We start from the raw sequence: 17,402 nt of genomic DNA on the forward strand, positions 1-17,402 counted from the left end.
GGGCTCCTTCCCCATCAGAAGGTTGGGCTAGCATCCATCTGGGGTTGGTAAGAGAGACACAAGCCCTAAAGGCTGTTTAATTCCCAAAAGTATGAGCTATTGCCCTTGCCACATGGCTCCAAATTTACCCAAACACCAAGGGCTAAAAGCAGGTATGCCAGATATCAAAGCTAATGTACCCACCACTCGGCACCAGCTGATTTTAGCCACCAGGTGCGTGCTTGTGGCGTGATGGAGTGATGTGGGTTGGAGTCTCTCACCCCTCTTTCTTTCCTGGCCAAGATTAGCCTAATTCTTTGCTGCAAGCAGAACACAGAGCAGTGGAGCCTGGCATCCTCCAGGTGAAAGCCACGTCTGTGCCACCCTCTTCTTTTTGATGGCAGTATCCAAGTCCAGCAACACCACTTCTAAGCTCCCTTCCTCAAGAAGGAGGAGCCCCTCCATCCATCTCCCAACACTCAACTCCTGGCTCGTGCAGCCCCGTGCTCTGTACACATTCACCATCACCTCTGGCCAGGCTGCTTCGTGCACCCCAAGAGAAGTCTGTTACTTTATGATGGGTTTTTGTTAGAAGGATTCCAGCCTGCAGGAGCAAACCCTATCTCAGGAGATCACTGGAGGGTCAGGAAGGAGGGATTTCTCTCTGATGTTGGTAGAGAGGTGGTAGATGGACAACTCCGCAATGAATGCCCTGATCTCTCTGCCATCATCTCCAGGGTGAGCTCCACCACATGGGGCAGGAGCTCTTCCTTGAGGCACAACACCCCAGCACCAGTGGTTGGGAGATACTACATCACATCTGGAGCTCAGCTCTGCTCCACACCAGGCTCTTCATCCCAATAATTCCTGAGGCCCAAGAGCTGGCAACTCATGGCCATGTAACCTTGCAGGCAAGATGAGCTCTCCCAGATCCTTTTGGCAACAAACCTCATCTACTTTGCAGCAAATACATGTTCAGAAAGGCTTCTGGCTCTCCTTTTTCAAAGAATCTCAGAATCCTTAAGGTTGGAAAGACCACTAAAATCATCAAGTCCAATTGTCAATAGGATCACAGAACCTTTATGGTTACAAAATACCTCCAAGATCCTCAAGCCCAGCCTCCACCTACCCTCAACATAACCCTAAGGAACCTTAGCCTAGGACAGGTCTATAGATTTCCATCAACCAAGAGGTATGACCAGAAATTCAGACTGATTTCCCCACATTGCTCCTGTAGAGTTATTTGACACTGCAGGATAAGTGCAGACCCCAGGCCCTCCCAACCCACAGGCTCATTGCTGGCTTACAGAGCAGCTGCACTGCACACACTGGTTGGGCTGACGACTCGGGAAGAGCTCAGTGGTGGTGAACATCTCTCCTTGCTGGTACGTCGTCCCATTGTACTGACAGGACCTGACAGGTGCCCGGAGACCGGAAGGGGAATTTGGCTCTGGAAGGGGGGATAAGAGAGCAGAAAGGTTAGAGCCAGACCCCGCCAGCTTTGGTGCTCAAACAGATTCCCCCCAGCCCAACCCCAAGGGACAAGGAGCTTTAATACATCATAGTTATCATAAAGAAGGGCTCAGGGCAGTGCACAGCTTGTGGGGACTCAGGTGCCCAAAAGCTTTTGGAGAAAGGAATTGTCCTGACTGCAATGAGCTTATCACAAAGGTTTAACCTGGACAAATGCTCATTTTTTAATTAATGCTCATTTCTAATTATATAGTTGGAATGGACCTTTAAAGGTTATGTGGTCCCACTCCCCATTAGTGAGCAGGGACATGCTCAGCTCAATCAGGTGCTCAGAGCCTGGACCTTTTCATCCAACTCTGGCTCATGTTGGAGGTCATCACATCCCAGAAAGGAAAAAGACTTAAAAATATCGTGCAAGATCTTTAGTAAACTCTTTTTCCTGTAGCCAGCACTTTCTGTGAGCAAATGAGCTGCTCCATGTGCTGACTTCAGACTTGTCACTGATCTGTGATCTGATGTTTTGTCCCTGTAAGGCTTCTCAGGGTGGGGGGAGCTGGAGAAAGTGATTTGTTAAAGGGTCCTCTTACAAAAAAGAGACATTTTTGTGCAGGCAAGAGCAATGAAAGCAGCCTGAGCTGCCATTGCGGCCATGACCTCAAGACCAAACCCAGCACCACCGTGCATCTCCTTGAGCACTCATGTGATGGCAATGAAGCTGGGTCCAAAAAACAGCTGTGAGCTCAAGCTGTGCCTCAGTTTCTCTTCTTCCTTGCTATGAAAACCCAGGAGGGTACAGGGAGCTTTTGTGTCCCTGGCACAGCACGGGCATGGAGTCCACAGGGAGTGAGCCACCCTCTGAAATCAAGTCCAGTCATCAACCCATCAGCACCACGTCCACACCCAGGGTCATGGAATCACAGAATTGTTGAGGTTGGCAAAGACCCCCAAGACCCCCAGGTTACACCCACCATGCCCAGTGACCACATCCTTCAGTGCCACATCCCCATGGTTCTTGAACACCCCCAAGGACAGTGATTCCATCACCTCCCTGTGCCAGCGCTTTACCACTCTTTTGGTGAATGACTTTTTCTTTATATCCAATCAGAACATCCCCTGGTGCAACATAAGGCCATTACCTCTCGTCCTTAAATTCCCCTTTTCTCCTGTCATTCCCTCCCCATGGGATGGCCCCATACCGAGACAGCGTGGGCAGCACTGCTGGGGGTCCGTGACGGGGCTGGCACATTGCAGAGCAGGGCACTGGATCCGATAGCACCTGGTGTTGCCATTCTGGGGAGAGACAAGGGTGATCTTTTCAGCTACACATTTACCCCACAAGGAAAGAAAGAGCTTCCCAAAATTGCCCCTTTCTTGGAGTTTTTTTTCTAGGGGAAGAGGCTGTTGCGTGGTAGCCCCTTTAGCAGGACAGATGGTGCTGGTGGAACCCAGCCAGCTGAGGCTTCACAGATTCATAGAATATCCCAAGTTGGAAGGGACCCACAAGGTTCATTGATCCAGCTCCTGGCTCACTGTCCTCAGCTCAGACTCACTGCCAGCTCATGGTTTCCTCTATCATCACCAATGACCACCCATGGTCCCAGTGCAGCCTTGAGCCACCTCCACCCACAGCCCACCAATGCTGCTGAGACAGCTCCCCCACAAGGGTTAACCCAACATCTGTGGGGGATGTGGGGATCTATTGAAAGTAGATATATTAATCTAATGGAAAGGGTCTTCTTTTGTCAAATTAGACACCAGGACCAGGTAATGCCCTGATTGCCACCTCTTATGGCAGTGCATGTGGGACATACCTCAGAGCAGCTGCAGCGGATGCAGTACATCAGCCCCTGTGGCTCCAGGTAGGGGTGCCAGCTCTCACCTGGGCTGTACTTCTTGCCATTGAAGTCACAGAACATATCCGGCCCTGAAAGACAATGGGGAGAGACTACATGAGAGAAGGAATGGCCGTCAGGAAAGCAATCCTTCCTCTGCAGTGAGCAGAGCAAGGAAGGGTCAGTGGCTTCATGCCATCACCCATGAGTGGCCGACAGTCACATCCCATCCACCCAACCTCAGGGTGAAGATGTTCATCAAAAACCCTTTTTTACTATGAACTGTTTGTTTATGCTGGGACTCATCTGACCAAATGGCAGCTCCACTGTACAAGCTGGACTGCCTTTGTAGGCAAGGAACAGAATGTGTGTTGTTGAAGCACAAATTAGCACTGTACCTCTAAAACAAGTCAGAATAAACCCTCATTTGAAGGTGGATAGTTGTTTGCGGGTTGACACAATGAGAGGGAACTTCCCCCAGGGAAACCAGAAGGGCTGTGAGTGGTGGTGAAGAGAGGAGAGTCTGAGTTTTCACTATTAAAATAGAAGAAGAAGAAGAAGAAAGGAAAATGGGATAAGAAGAAATGAGAAATGAAGAAAATAAATAGGAAAAAATGGGGGAAAAAAGGTAAATAAAAATACATTTTGGAGTGGAAAAGACATTTTGGAGTTGGAAAGCATTTTGAAAGAAAACTTTTTCTCTCTGTAAGAGAGTTTGTACTCTCAAAGATCCCTTGACAAAAACATCAGCCCAAGGAGGATGGTGCAGCCTTGCCCAGTCCCACCAGTTAAAGTCCCATTGGCTTTAGGGGGCTTCAGGCATCACTGGTCTGGACGGTGTTGGTTGAATCAATCTCTTCCTTTATGGGGCTGTTCATGGGAACAGCAAGTTCAGCTCATCCACTGAGATATCTCCACCCACTCCTCATTCTTGCTTGTAGAAAAGCTGTGGATCTGCACAAAGGGTGATCCCAAACCTGACACCAACCTCTCCATGCCAGTCTCTGCCTGAGAAATACCCACTTTTTGCCCCAGAGGGTCAGCAAACCCGAGGGATTCTTACAAAAATGACATCTGTGTGAGAAGACAGTGCTCAACTCACCATAAAAAGAACAATTTTAACACGCCCCAAATTTAAATGGAAATAGTTGGGAGCTGCTGAAAAACTACAGGTTGGCCAAGTCAAAACTTCACCCCCAAAAGCACAATTCACAGTTTTTCTATTCCTCCCTGGTCCTACCATCATGTGAAGAACTGGATTCCAGCTTCTAAACTGGAGGGTTCCATCCCAGAAATGATACAGCCCTACCTCTGCCAGGATGGGTCTAACTGTGCCATGGCACAAGAAGAGGGATGCGAGATGTCAGACACCATCAGGGCAGGAGATACCTTTGGGAGATCCCTTCTCACCCCAGATCCCAGCAGGTCCCTTAGCAAATCCCCTCCAGCTCCAACTCCTGCACACCCTCAGGAGGATGAGGACAGCGTGCAGCAGGACTTGTGGGTCCATATCCCCCAACAACAGCTCAGTTCAGCCATCCTTAATGCCTGCATCAGACAGCCCAACCTGGCCCTACAGAACTAAGCCAGACCTAAATGAAAACGCACCCCATAACTTCACCGCAGCCTGGTGGCTGCCCCTGCTAACCCATGACGTGTCCCCAGGACCCAAACAGCTGGAGGGAAGCACCGGTGCTTACGCTCTGTTGTGAATAAGCACATGCCCAACCATGCGTGTTATTAGCGCTGCAAGTGCTTACGGCCCCACTAAAACTGGAGGTGATTTAAAAGATTATGTCACTGAGGGGATTTGAGGTAGTTTGGGCGATGACGTTGCTCGCAGGCAGCTGAGATGTTTACGCTCCCTAAAGCATTTATGGGCCTTTAAAATCTTATAGAGCCCTGGGGGAGAGGGCAGAGGGGGACGGCTGTTTGTAGGGGCATGGTGCCCAGCTCCTGCCACCAGCACTGGAGGTACCATCTCCTCATTGCAAGATCTCCCAGCAAGCAGACACAACTCCTAGGAATACACTGCAGTGGGCTGCTACCCCTTCTGCCAGCTCCTGAGCATCCTCATAATGAGCCATACAGGTACTCCACCACTACCAACTTTGAGCTCCTCATTGCGTTCATAGAATCATAGAGTCATTAAGGTGGGAAAAGACTTCTAAGATCATCACATCCAACCCACCCACCTCACTGCTCTTTCAGAGAAGAGTTTTTCCTTAATATCCAACCTGAACATCCCTTAGAGAAATGTGAGGCCATTCCCATCGTGAGATTCTCCAGGTTGTATCTTCAAAGGGAGAGGGGAGGGAAGCAGAGAGAAGGGAAGGAGAAAGAAGGGGAGGGGAAGGGGAAGGGGAAGGGGAAGGGGAAGGGGAAGGGGAAGGGGAAGGGGAAGGGGAAGGGGAAGGGGAAGGGGAAGGGGAAGGGGAAGGGGAAGGGGAAGGGGAAGGGGAAGGGGAAGGGGAAGGGGAAGGGGAAGGGGAAGGGGAAGGGGAGGGAAGGGAAGGGAAGGGAAGGGAAGGGAAGGGAAGGGAAGGGAAGGGAAGGGAAGGGAAGGGAAGGGAAGGGAAGGGAAGGGAAGGGAAGGGAAGGGAAGGGAAGGGAAGGGAAGGGAAGGGAAGGGAAGGGAAGGGAAGGGAAGGGAAGGGAAGGGAAGGGAAGGGAAGGGAAGGGAAGGGAAGGGAAGGGAAGCAGAAGGGAAAGGGGAAGGGGAAGGGGAAGGGGAAGGGGAAGGGGAAGGGGAAGGGGAAGGGGAAGGGGAAGGGGAAGGGAACCAACAACTCATCTTCACTTTGCAAAAGGGTGAGAAAATGACTTCATTTTTCCCTGCTTGCAGTATCTTCATGAATTATGCTGAGGATGAAGAAATCAAGTTGCCTCTATGTGACACAGCCCCGCTCAGCTTGCAGGCTCCCATGCCAGTTGGCTGCTTCGTCCAAACATTTAATCACTCGCTTTTCACAAGTGGAGCCCTGGTTTGGGTCCAGCCCTCGAAAGCAGCCTGATTCATGTCTGCAGAAGGCCTGCTGGTAAAATGAGAGCTGAGTGGCAGCGCCGGGCAGCAGCAGACGCTTGTCGGCATCTCAGCAGCACTATGCCGCGTAGCTGGCAAGAGGCGTACGCCTATTTGGTTAAAAGCAAGCTGGGATGGATGGAAGGAGGAGGCTTAAAAGCTGGAGGCTCTGGATCATTTTTTTCCCATGCCAGGCTAATAATTTCATTTTCAGAGGTTGACGTTTGGATATCTTCCCAATTCGCTGTGAGTGAAAAGCCATTTGTGGCAGTAAATCGCTCCCGTGCCTTTCAGTCTCCTTATTTATTGCATCTACGGCAATAGCACGCTCACAAAAGTCATCTTGTTTTACTTCTCATGTTCTGGGGAGGGCTCTTGAGCTGCAGAGCACTTTCAAGGCTGCAACACTAGAATCCAAAGCCACCACTTTGCTTTCCTTCCCAAAGGAGAACTCCACAATGCCGGGACAGAGGATCAGAGCCCAGCCTGGCCCATGCCACCCCAACACAACCAGAGTCTGAAGCTTGCTTCCCACTCTGAAATGACCCTGTGTGACCTGAATATGACGAGCAGAGCTGCAAAGAGGTGAGCTCCCCATTCTCAAGCCCTCCAAGGACTGCTCCTATTTGACCATTTTCTCACCAAATACAAGAGCCCTCCATGCAAGATCCTTCCGCACAACCGTTATGGGTTGTGCACATCCCTGACCTTCTGCCATGGCTCCAATACTTTCTTGGGTGAGCACCACCTGCTTAAAGCCGATCACTGACTGCCCCAGCTGGGATCAAGGTCCATGGCCCAGCCCAGCTCATGGCCAAACCAATCTGGCACAGGCTGTCCCCATACAGTGCCCAGGCATTTGGCAAAGCCCAGGTAGGCACTGGCCAACACCGTGCTGGGGAGCATGCCAGGAGCATGACTCTGACACCCCTGGTCAACACTTGAGGCAGTGCCCAGGGCTTATTGACTTTAATTATCATTAATTATCTTACGTTATCATTAATTATCATGAATAGCATCTTGAGCAGCAAGGGTAGCATGTAATGTGAGATGGAAAATTTGATGGGGTGTAAAGCAAGCAAGGGCTGCTGCGAAGAAGAGAGTGATCACTGGCCAAGACAGGGACTAAAAGGACATAGAAGCAGTCAGCCTGTGGCAAAGCCTGGGTGGTTAGATTTAAGCACCAGAAGATTCAAGCACCAGATGAGGCTACTGAGGTTTTGAGATGCTGGATGAACTATTGGAGCACAATCTTCATGAGGTGGTCCAGGGACACCAGCCTGAGGTGATGAACTCAACAGGATTGAGAAATCCCTTCTCTTCTGCCTTCAGTGACCACTGAAAGTCCTTCATCCCAAGAAAATCCCACTGCTGGGAAGCAGAGATGTCATCCCACATCCTCATGTCCCAGTAAGAGACCACAAAGCAAGGGGAGCCAGCAATACCCCACAGCCTCCCTTAATGGGTGGGCAAGACCCCTTTGCACTGCCGATGTGAGCCAGTTCTCTGCATCCCCTCCATGATGCCCTGGAGGAACGTGGATGTCCCCATGGGTTTCTCAATGCACTGTGACTTATCCTGCTGCCTCAGTGCTTGCCCATGGCTGAGCTAAGGGGTGAAGCAGGTAGGAAAGCATTCCATTAGCAGGAACCATTGTAAATTATTAAATCTGAACGCTACCAATATCCTACTTTCTGCTGTCAAAACATCCTTTGCTTGTCTATACCCATGTCATTTCTCTCTGGACATACGGACTCAATCTCAGTGAAGCCAAGCCACATGCATACAACACGCATCTGCATTTATACGTGAGCATGCAAACCCCTGCTCCCAGACTGAGGTAGAGCTGTGAAGAGGGTCCCAATTGGTCACAGGAGTTGTAAAACTGCTTTTACATCGCTGCTTGAACAGCTCTAGACTTCACATACCCATCCCCAGCATGGGCTCATGCTGTAAAGCCTGAACTACAGCTAGAAAGGGACTGAAGCACACACGAGACTCAAAAGCACAGAAAACTAGGGCAAAATCTCTCTAATTTTTCTCTCCCACCAGCCCAGTGCCTCAGTTTCCCCAGCAGGGAGTTTCCCTCTGGATCCCATGGGATCCTATAATGAAAGATTCCAGATATCGCAGAGAGGATGCTACTGCGCTACTACGCTACGTCACGCAAAGACACCATGCTGTGCTCTTCCCTATTCCTCTCCATGCTTCACACCCCAATCCCAGCATGGGATTTCCCCGACCCCACAACCCACATTGCTCCCCCATCTCTGCTCCACATCCCAGCCACACTCTTGGCTTTTTCAGAGATCAGGCACCTGCAGCCAAGGCCATGCCAGGCGCAGGGGGGGTGTTTATGCAAACCAGTATTCAAGTTTTAAGAGCAGTCATAAATAAAGCGTAAAAAGCCCTGTCTGATGTAGAAAGTGCAGGCGCTCCTGTGACAGCACGGTATTTATGAAGGGCTTAGAATGCAGCAAAGGGACTGGGGGAAAAAAGCACACTGGGCCCTTGACATGTTGCACCTGAAGTGCTCCGCTCATGTCCCAGTCACTTCCCACGCGTTCTCCTTACTCAGCTCTGGGCTGGGCATTTATTCTTGGTATTTTGGGAGCTGGGAAATCCCCACAGCTCCACAAATGCAGCCTCACAGCTCATCCCCGAGCCCCAGGAGCAGTGGATGGAGCCCCCATTTACCTCCTCTCCACCCCAAGGGGATGCTTCCATCGGGGTGTGCAGCCCTCACCTCTCCCTTACCGTGGCAGCCAGCGGGATTTGTGCTTTTTGTCCTGGTTCTTCCCATCCTGGAGCACAGGGACCCACACAGCACAGCAGTTTAAAGCAGGACGGGCAGAGCCCCTTCCTCCAGAAGCCACATTATAAACCAATGGAACAACAGCTCCCGAGCTCCTGGGGGAAAGCCCTGCTCTCTCCAGAGATGCTGCCGTTTAAATCCTCGTTGCGTTAAGCTCTTGTGCTGGATTGCTCACAGAGGACAGGCTGCAGCATTCAGCCCAGTAACCTGTGCCTCCAATATTTTTCCAGTTGAGAGTGTAAATCCCCTAAAATAGCCTGTTTCTATGGGCAAATTCTTCTTTTCTGACTTGCCATCGAAGCCCGAGCGTTTCTGCTTCTCACCTATTTTTAGCCAAGACACACTGTAGGTCTCTTGTGTGATGAGCCTGCTTGGAGCTAATTTATTCCTGCATTCATTTGTCCTAAGGGCTTGGCCTTGAGCAAAATGTGGGGCAGTGAATGGCAGAGTGAATGGGGTCATCAAGCCCCCTGTCTTTGGCTGCGTGGCACCTGGAGCCCTTCACACCATACCAAGAGGTGGGCTCCTATCCTATCCCCAAAACACACCTGGATCCTCTCGGGATCGAGGACTGTGCCCAGGTTTATTTTGCTAACACTGTTCCAAATCATTGACTTGTGCCCAATTTAGGGGCTCTGCCACCACCAATGGGTGCCTCCACTTCACCCAGCATCGGTGTCAACTTCTGGGGGTGTCTCCATCCTTCTCCGAATGTGAGCACCATGGTTAAGGCAGCCCTGATGGAGCAGAGCATCAGACCCACATCCATGTGCAATATCAGATGCTGTGGTCTGAGCTCAGCACTGTCTACAAGCCCAGAGAAGGGAAAAGAGCCAAACTCACCTGGAATTTGCTCTCCAGGGCTGCACACAGAGCTGGGGAGCAGGGATTGGAAATCTCACTATGTTTTGCCACAAACTCCTCATTTACATCATGACCCACCCTCCGGCCTCCCCACAGCTCTCCCAGTCTCTGGAACAATCAACCCAGTGCTCACGTTTTGGGTTTGTGCTCCAGAAGGAGGATTGTTTGCTGGGAACCTAATGCAGCGCTGGCACCAGGCAAGTGATAAATCACTCCAGTGCAGCCACCAGCCCAATGGGATTTCAATAGATTAAAGAGGAGAATAGATGTAGGGTCATGGTGGGTCCTAATCATGCAGTCTCAGTGCCTCCCCAGCTCCTGGGTACCCCTGAGCTGCTGTGCAGACCTGGCCAAGCCATCATGTCAAAGCACATGCAGAACATCCCTTCCCTTCCCCATCCCACCCTGGGAGAAGGAGCAGGAGAAAGCAAGAGATGGGTGAGGAGAAAAGCCCCCAGCTTTGGTCTGCTGGGAGCCATTTCCCCCTGGCTGCTTTTTCCTCCACCCATTCTCAGATGAACCCAGGTGGGATGGGACCTGTGCAGGCACAGGGCTGCAGTTCAGCTCCCTGTCCCGTGCAATATCAAGCCCATGGGAAGGGACCCTGAACATTTAGTCTATCCCCAAACAGAGCTGGGGCCAGCAGCAGGTGGAGGGGTCACGGCCACATCCCCTCCACCGGGTTAGGGATCCCAGCCTGGGCCATCTTGCCCACCTCCCACGTCCCCAGCCCCGCCCTCAAAGCCCTCCGCTCCATCTCGGGGCGCAGACCCCATAGATGGGGAAAGTGAGGAGCGGAGGGGAGCAGGGGCTCAGCCCCCTACTTACGAGCCCGTGCTCGGCTCTCGGAGGCGAAGAGCAGCAGCAGACACCGGAGGAGGAAAGCGAGGGGACCCGCACCGGGGAGCATCGCAGCCCGGCGGTCGGTGCCCGGGGAGCTTCGGTCCCAGCGCCCGGTGGGTGCTGTGCTGACACAGCCCGGCTGCTGCCGTGTGGCTGCCCGATATCCCGGCGCTGCTCCCGTTGCCGGTGCTCGGGGCTGTCCCGGTGTCAGTGCTGGGGATAACCAGAGGGAGTGATGCCCGGTGCTCGGCGAGGTCTCGGTGTCGGTGACCGGGGTTCTCGGTGGTGCCGGTGCTTGGGGGTCCCGGTACCGGAGCCCGATGGTAGCGATACCCGCGGAGGTCCCGGTGGTGCCGGTCCCGGTGGTGCCGGTGCCCGTCGGGGTTCGCCTCGCTCCGATCAAAGGCGCCTCCTTTAGGGAGAGCGAAGAGTTTGTTTGTTGGTATTAAAGGCGGAGGTCTGGGGGGGGGGCTGGGGGGGGGGGGGAGGACAGGAGGAGGGGGGAGATCCGCAGGACGGCTTTTTTTTATTATTAGATTCCCCCCCTACCCCCCCCCCTCCTTTTTTTTTTAGGGGTGTTTTAGGAAATTCCTTGGCGGTGGAGGGCGGAGGGGGGCGGGGGGGTGCGGAGCCACACGCTTAACCCCTGCATCCCTGCTGCCAGGTCCGAGCCCAGAGCGGGGCTGAACCCCCCCCTGCCCCATCAGCCCCATTGCTGTGGGGTCCGTGCTCCGAGCAGGGCTGCAGCCCTTCCTGCTCCATATAGAGGCCATTGGCATGGGGTCCACGCTAACAGTTGAGCTGCAGCCCCCTCTCCTGGGGCCTAACCAACCTTAACCAACACCTTAACCCTAACTCTAACCCTAACCATAACTCTGACCCTATCCACAACCCTAAACCCTAACCTTTATCCCTAACCCTAAAACATAACTTTAACCCAACATTAAGTCTAACCTAACCCTAACGCTAACCCTAACACATAACCTTAACCCAACATTAAGTCTAACCTAACCCTAACTCTAACCCTAACTCTAACCATAACCCCAAACCCTAACCCTAACCTATCCCTAACCTTAACCTTAACCCTATATCCCTTCCTGGGACCATTAAGGCAGGCAGAGACAAGAGGCCCCCAATTCCCATCCCAGTAAAACCCAGTACTCCTCCAAGTGATGTGGCTCACATCAGCTCAGCAGCACCGCATCCCATGGTCAGATACTTCACAAAGATGGGTTCCTGCAGCTCCCTTACATCCCCAAGACCAGATTTTTCTTGGTATTCTCCTACTACAGCACCCCAGTTTATGCTTCCAGAGGTACTTTGAGCAGGATACTTCCCAGCACCAGAAATTCAGGCTATAACATCAAGCTGAGCACCTCCAGGTCTATATACCTGCCCCAGGCAAAGGTCCCAGACTGCATAGTGGCCCTGGGCTTCTCCATTGCTGAGCTCCACCTCCTTCCCCATCTCCTTCTGCCTCCCATGCCCTCAGCCAGGGACAGCTTTTATCCCCAGTCAACCAGTTTGTTATGGATTTTCTTCCACTCATTCAAGCTCAGGATCAGAGTGTGAGGTCTTCATACCCAGCACCAACCCACCCTGAGATTGGCACTAAAGCTTTAAGTGCCAACATGTCCCCATAGCCCCAAATCCCATTCAGATCAACCATGTTCCCCATTTAGCTTGGAGGGAAAGGTGGCCATGGGGAAACTGTTGCAACAAAAGCTTTTCTTGCCATCTCCCTTCTATCTCCAGCCCTGTCCCAGGAGCCCAACGCCATCCCCTGTACCAAACCCTGGCTGCAGGTGCCTATTCCCAGAGCTGGCTGTGAGAATAGGAAATCTCCTTTGTAATAACAAACCTGTTTTAATTACAGCTTAAATCATCAGCTTTGGTACTTCCCGTTTGTGCTTATGCGGACAAGCCATGATGCATTACTGCACTTTGGACACAGCTGGATGCATCTCTCTGTAGGAAGTTGGCAACTGTGAACTGCAGCAAAGCAGAAGCAGAGGATCCTCACCCCACCTCAGCTTGGGAATATTGTGACCCTGAAAGAGCACAGAGCTGGAGGCAGAGATGGGTGGCTGTAGGGATGGTCACGGGTCGACTTGTTTACGAAAGAGCATTAAAACTAATATCACCTCACTATTCACTGCCCTCCCCTGTGGGCTGTGAGCACGGCGCTGATGAAGGATCGAGAACACAGGAGCTGTAAGCCAGGCACCTTCTGTCTGGCACCATCCGCCTGCAGGAAGCACAGTGCAGCTGCTGTTGGATTTCATGGCTGACCGGAGGGATCCTGACACGACCACACACCTTCAAGACAAAATACAGGGCTGGGTTTTAGAGCTGCCAGCAGAATGCCTGCGTTCTGGATCCAGAGGTCCCTGGTGGGTTACAAGAGCTGATTGTTAGAGCAATCCAGAGCCCATCCATGTGGCTCAGAGTGCTGGGGTAGAAGCCTTGCAGCATCCATGCAGGTTTGGGATGGGGATGTGATTGAAGAACCCACATTTTCTCACTGTCTTTCTGTCTGCCCTGCTTCTGCACAGTGTAGATTTATCCCAGCCAAATGGATTTAGCCAACACACATCACACAACCACAGCATTAAAGAGTTTGGGATAAATAGCAAGCTCCTTCCAGCCTACCCCAGGCTGAGAGGTACCTCCTCACCCAGCTCTTCCCTTGCACAAGGCAGACCTGAAAGGCACATTTGTAGCACAGGTCCACATGTGGCTATGGAAGGGCAGAGAAAAATGGGGATGTGAAGCCTGGATCAATGAAGTTATTTTGCATCTCTGCTGCAGCAGCAACCTCTGAATCCAGGACTGTAGATCCTGGCCTTGCATCAGGGCTGAAACTTATGGGAACGTTCAGCCATGTCCTAAGTGTGGACCCAGGAAATAAAGGCCAGGCTTGTGGGGAGCAAGGTGCTGTGTTACATCTCTCTTACATCTCATAAAGAATACATTCATCCTTTGGCAAAGAAAAAAAAGCGAGGCTCTTTATCTTAATCTATGAAGGAATCTGGCGGACAGCTTGACTCTGCCAACATCAATCCATCTGCGATCATGAAGCGGGCTCCAAAACCAGGGTATTGGCTTGCAAATAATAAGAACTGGGTCCTTTCTATTTGCCTTCTGGTTCCTGAGCCTTTAGGTCCAACTCACTTCATGTTTTCTGGGCAATTCCTTTTTGTTTTCCGAATGAAAACTGAGATTCTCCTACCAACCCCTGAATAAACAGCTTGGGCTCCAACAACATCCCGTGCCATGCAAACCTCGTGGCAGGACAGCAAGCTGGCGGGGCTGCGGGAGCTGGAAGTTTGCAGCCTGGAATCGTGGGCCAAGACAACCACATGGGTGAGAGCTGCCAGCAGTGGGCAATGGGACTGGAAACCTGCTGGATGTGAAGAAATCTGGCTGCAAAGAAGCAGGAGCAAGCCCTGACCCAGGGGTGGAGGAGATGCTGCTAAAACGCACTGTTCTTTCTGACCACTGTGAGGAATACAGGCATAAATCCTCAGTGTTGGCCATCCCTAAGCAGCCACCACACTGAAATCCCATGGCCAGCCCACACTACTGACCCTCAGCCACCCAAGCCAGCAGCAAGTTCCTTTCATTGAGCAAGGAAACATCACCCAGAGGTAGTATAGCTACACCATAAAGGCTAATGGCTTTCAAATAAACAGAGTACACTTAGATAAGACACTAGGAAGACATTCTTCACATTGAGGCTCTGGCAGCCCAGAGCTGTGAGTGCCCACCCCTGGCAGTGCCTTGGATGGGGCTGTGGGCATTGGGCTGTGGAAGGAGCCCTTGCCCATGGAGGAGGTGGGGTTGGGTGGGCTTTGAGGTCCATTCCAACCGAACCACACTGAGACTCTGGGGTTCAATAAACTGCAGCCATTGGGAAGGCTGACACCCAAACCCAGGGCTGCACAGAGCAGAGGTGAGATCCCTCATGTAGCTCCACAGGTTTTACTCATCCCCTTTGATAACTAGTGATCACGTAATTAATGTCCGGCATGCATTTGATGGAATTGATTCATCTTTGATGTCTTTTGTGGGTCCCTTCCAACTCAAATGACTCTACAGTCTGACACTGGCATGCTAGAGGTTGGACCCAGTGATCCTTATGAGTCCCTTCCAACTCAAGATATTCTGTGGTTCTATGATTCAAGGTCTACTTTCCTCATCTGTAGCCAATGGAGATGAAGTCCTTCCACTAGAAGGGGTGGAATGGGATGATGCCTCTCTGTCATACTCTACTAAGTAGAGATAAACTGAGCAAAATCCATATTTTTCACCATTCCTCTCCTGATTCACAACCCAGGGATGGGAGGAGCAGCCTTCACATTTATCACCCGACAGTGATGTAACAACAACTGCAGGAGATATAACACCTGCAGCCCAGGGTGCTGGAGGTAATGCTTTTCTTCATAGCTCAGCCGTGTTCCCAAGGGATTTGTGGGCATGCAACAGGATCTGGTCAAAATCCTCAACAGAACAGGCCAGCAATGGCTTACCAGAGTTTGGGAATGGTTATTCCCCATGCAGACAGCCACAAGGGTAGTTTTAGAGCAACTCTGAGTGCTGGGGAACTTTTAAGAGCCCTAAATCCACATCTCTAAGGGCTTGAGGTAGTCACAGGGAAAACCTATGGAGAGATGACAGGGAGGAAGAGCAGAGATTTCCCTCCAGAGATGGAGATCAATGACTAAATGAGGGCAAAGAGAGGCAGCAGAGTAAAACCTCATGGAGCACAAGCAGTGGGGTGGTTTGTCCAAGGCAAGGAGCAGAGAGGCTGAGCAGCAGGACACAGAGAAGGGTCAGAGACACGAGGATGAGCCAAGGGGTAGAAGGAAGCACAATGGTTAAGGACAGAGAGGGAAGCTGGGAAAGTTGTCTATATCTCTCATCTCTACTGCAGAGCATCCCCCCCCCTGCACTGTGGATGAGTGATGCCATAGCTGACAGCCTCACTGGGAGAACCACAAAGTGACAGCAGCAAAACGCTGCCAGCTCCTCGGGAGAGGTGAGAAGCAAAGAAAAGTTCCCTGTCAGGAATGGAATGGGATGGGATGGGTGGCAGGACGTGAGGCTGGAGCCATGCACAGGCTTAGGATACCCTCTGCAGGCCAGCACTGAGCTCCGCACATCCCAAATCGCAGCGGCTTTGCTTGGAGGCTGAAGACTTAGAAAGCAAATCCTGCTGAGGCCAGGTTGGGTGTGCAGCAGCAACGTGGGGATTCCAGCAAAGACTCCTTTCCAGATCCCAACCTCTGTTGCTTGAACCTCTGCAGAGAGCTAAAGCTTTGCGTGGTGGGTGTGCATCCTCTTCCCAGGTGCTCTGCTCCTTCCCATCTCCAGGATGACCCACAGAAATAACACTCCTTGTCTCCCTCCATCCAGCAGGGACAACTTCTGGACCATGCCTGGTCCCAGCACCAAAGCAATGCTTCCTTCCTGTCGCCATACGGATCCACAGAGCCACGAGGATCTTTTGGCTTCCTATCACTTACCTTTACTGCGGACCAGCGTTGTGTGGATGCCCACAACAAAGAGGATCAGTGCACTCATATCCCTTTTGTCATTTGACATAGAGATGATTAAAGACCAGAATTGTGGATAGGAGAGCAAGAAGCAGACGGGAGTCCTCAGCAAGAACCCAGCAGCCCCATCTTCTCCCCCCATACGGCCCCATTAGGAAAAGCCACACAGCAAAAGCAGCATAGCAGAAACCAACCACTCTCAGCTGTTTCTTGAGCAGAGATCTCTCCTTGCTCTCCCCAGCAGCAAGTCTTCTGAGCAGGCCCAAAGGTGTAGGGCTTCACCCCCACCCCTGCAGCCATCTCTGCTGTCCAGGTTGGCCATAGGTCTTCACCAGAGAGGGAGCTGATGCTTGAATTGAAAGAGGCCAGAAAGACAAATTGTTTTAGTGCCGCGGTAAATAGATGAAAAGAAGCAGAAAAGAAACACAAGAGATTTCCATAGCAACCAGTACAAAGGCTGTGCCTCCGCTGGTTTTCTCTGAGCCTCCTCCTCTGCACACAGGCAATATAGGGGTGCTGCTGTGAGCACCGACCCAGTGGAAATGGATGGGTTTTAAGGGAGCTGTGATGAGCTCACGATAAAGCTGGACACGCTGCAGTCCTCTGCACCAGCTCCTTCTCCAAGGGATAAACAAAGTTCTTTTGGAGAGGCGTTCTGAACCTAAGATTTGCTTTAAAATGCAACAGTGCAATGAGAAAAGAGTAGAAGTGGCGCTGAGTGGGCGCAATGGGGATGGGTTGGGGATCTTAGCGGTCTTTCCTAACCTTGATGATTCTATGATTCCATCGTTGTATAGTTCTATGATCCTATGATGTCATGTACGTGGTGGGTACTAGGCCCTGCTGACCCCACGTGCACACAGATATTCAAGATGGCCTTTCCATTTCCTTCTTCCTTTATCTTTCCCTCCCAGCCCTGGCACAAATGCTTCTCTTCAGTTTTCTTTGCCTTTAGAACCTTTAGAACTGATTATCACAGAAACACCAAGGTTAGAAAACACCTCCATCCATCCCAA

The 17,402-nt window shown here is 51.6% G+C and overlaps 1 protein-coding gene across 3 annotated transcripts in view; it reads right to left on the reverse strand.

The window, feature by feature from the left end:
• CHRDL2 (chordin like 2) overlaps positions 1 to 16,799 on the reverse strand; it is a 32,139-nt gene extending 15,340 nt beyond the window's left edge. Inside the window, exons 1-5 of one of the 3 annotated variants that reach the window (XM_085536606.1) lie at positions 16,581 to 16,799; positions 10,814 to 11,240; positions 3,264 to 3,376; positions 2,649 to 2,742; positions 1,287 to 1,429 (exon numbers count right to left, since the gene is read on the reverse strand). In XM_085536606.1, the coding sequence (XP_085392732.1) occupies positions 1,287 to 1,429; positions 2,649 to 2,742; positions 3,264 to 3,376; positions 10,814 to 10,895 (432 nt within the window). In that variant the 5' untranslated portion in view covers positions 10,896 to 11,240; positions 16,581 to 16,799. Of the gene's footprint in view, positions 1 to 1,286; positions 1,430 to 2,588; positions 2,743 to 3,263; positions 3,377 to 10,813; positions 11,600 to 16,580 lie in introns of those variants that run through there. The other 2 variants (XM_015852670.3, XM_085536605.1) reach the window with 2 other exon arrangements.
• Between the last annotated feature and the right edge of the window lie 603 nt (positions 16,800 to 17,402).

The sequence above is a fragment of the Coturnix japonica genome, chromosome 1 (assembly GCF_054131305.1).
Source record: "Coturnix japonica strain WE chromosome 1, WE-NBRP24, whole genome shotgun sequence".
NCBI lineage: Eukaryota > Metazoa > Chordata > Aves > Galliformes > Phasianidae > Coturnix > Coturnix japonica.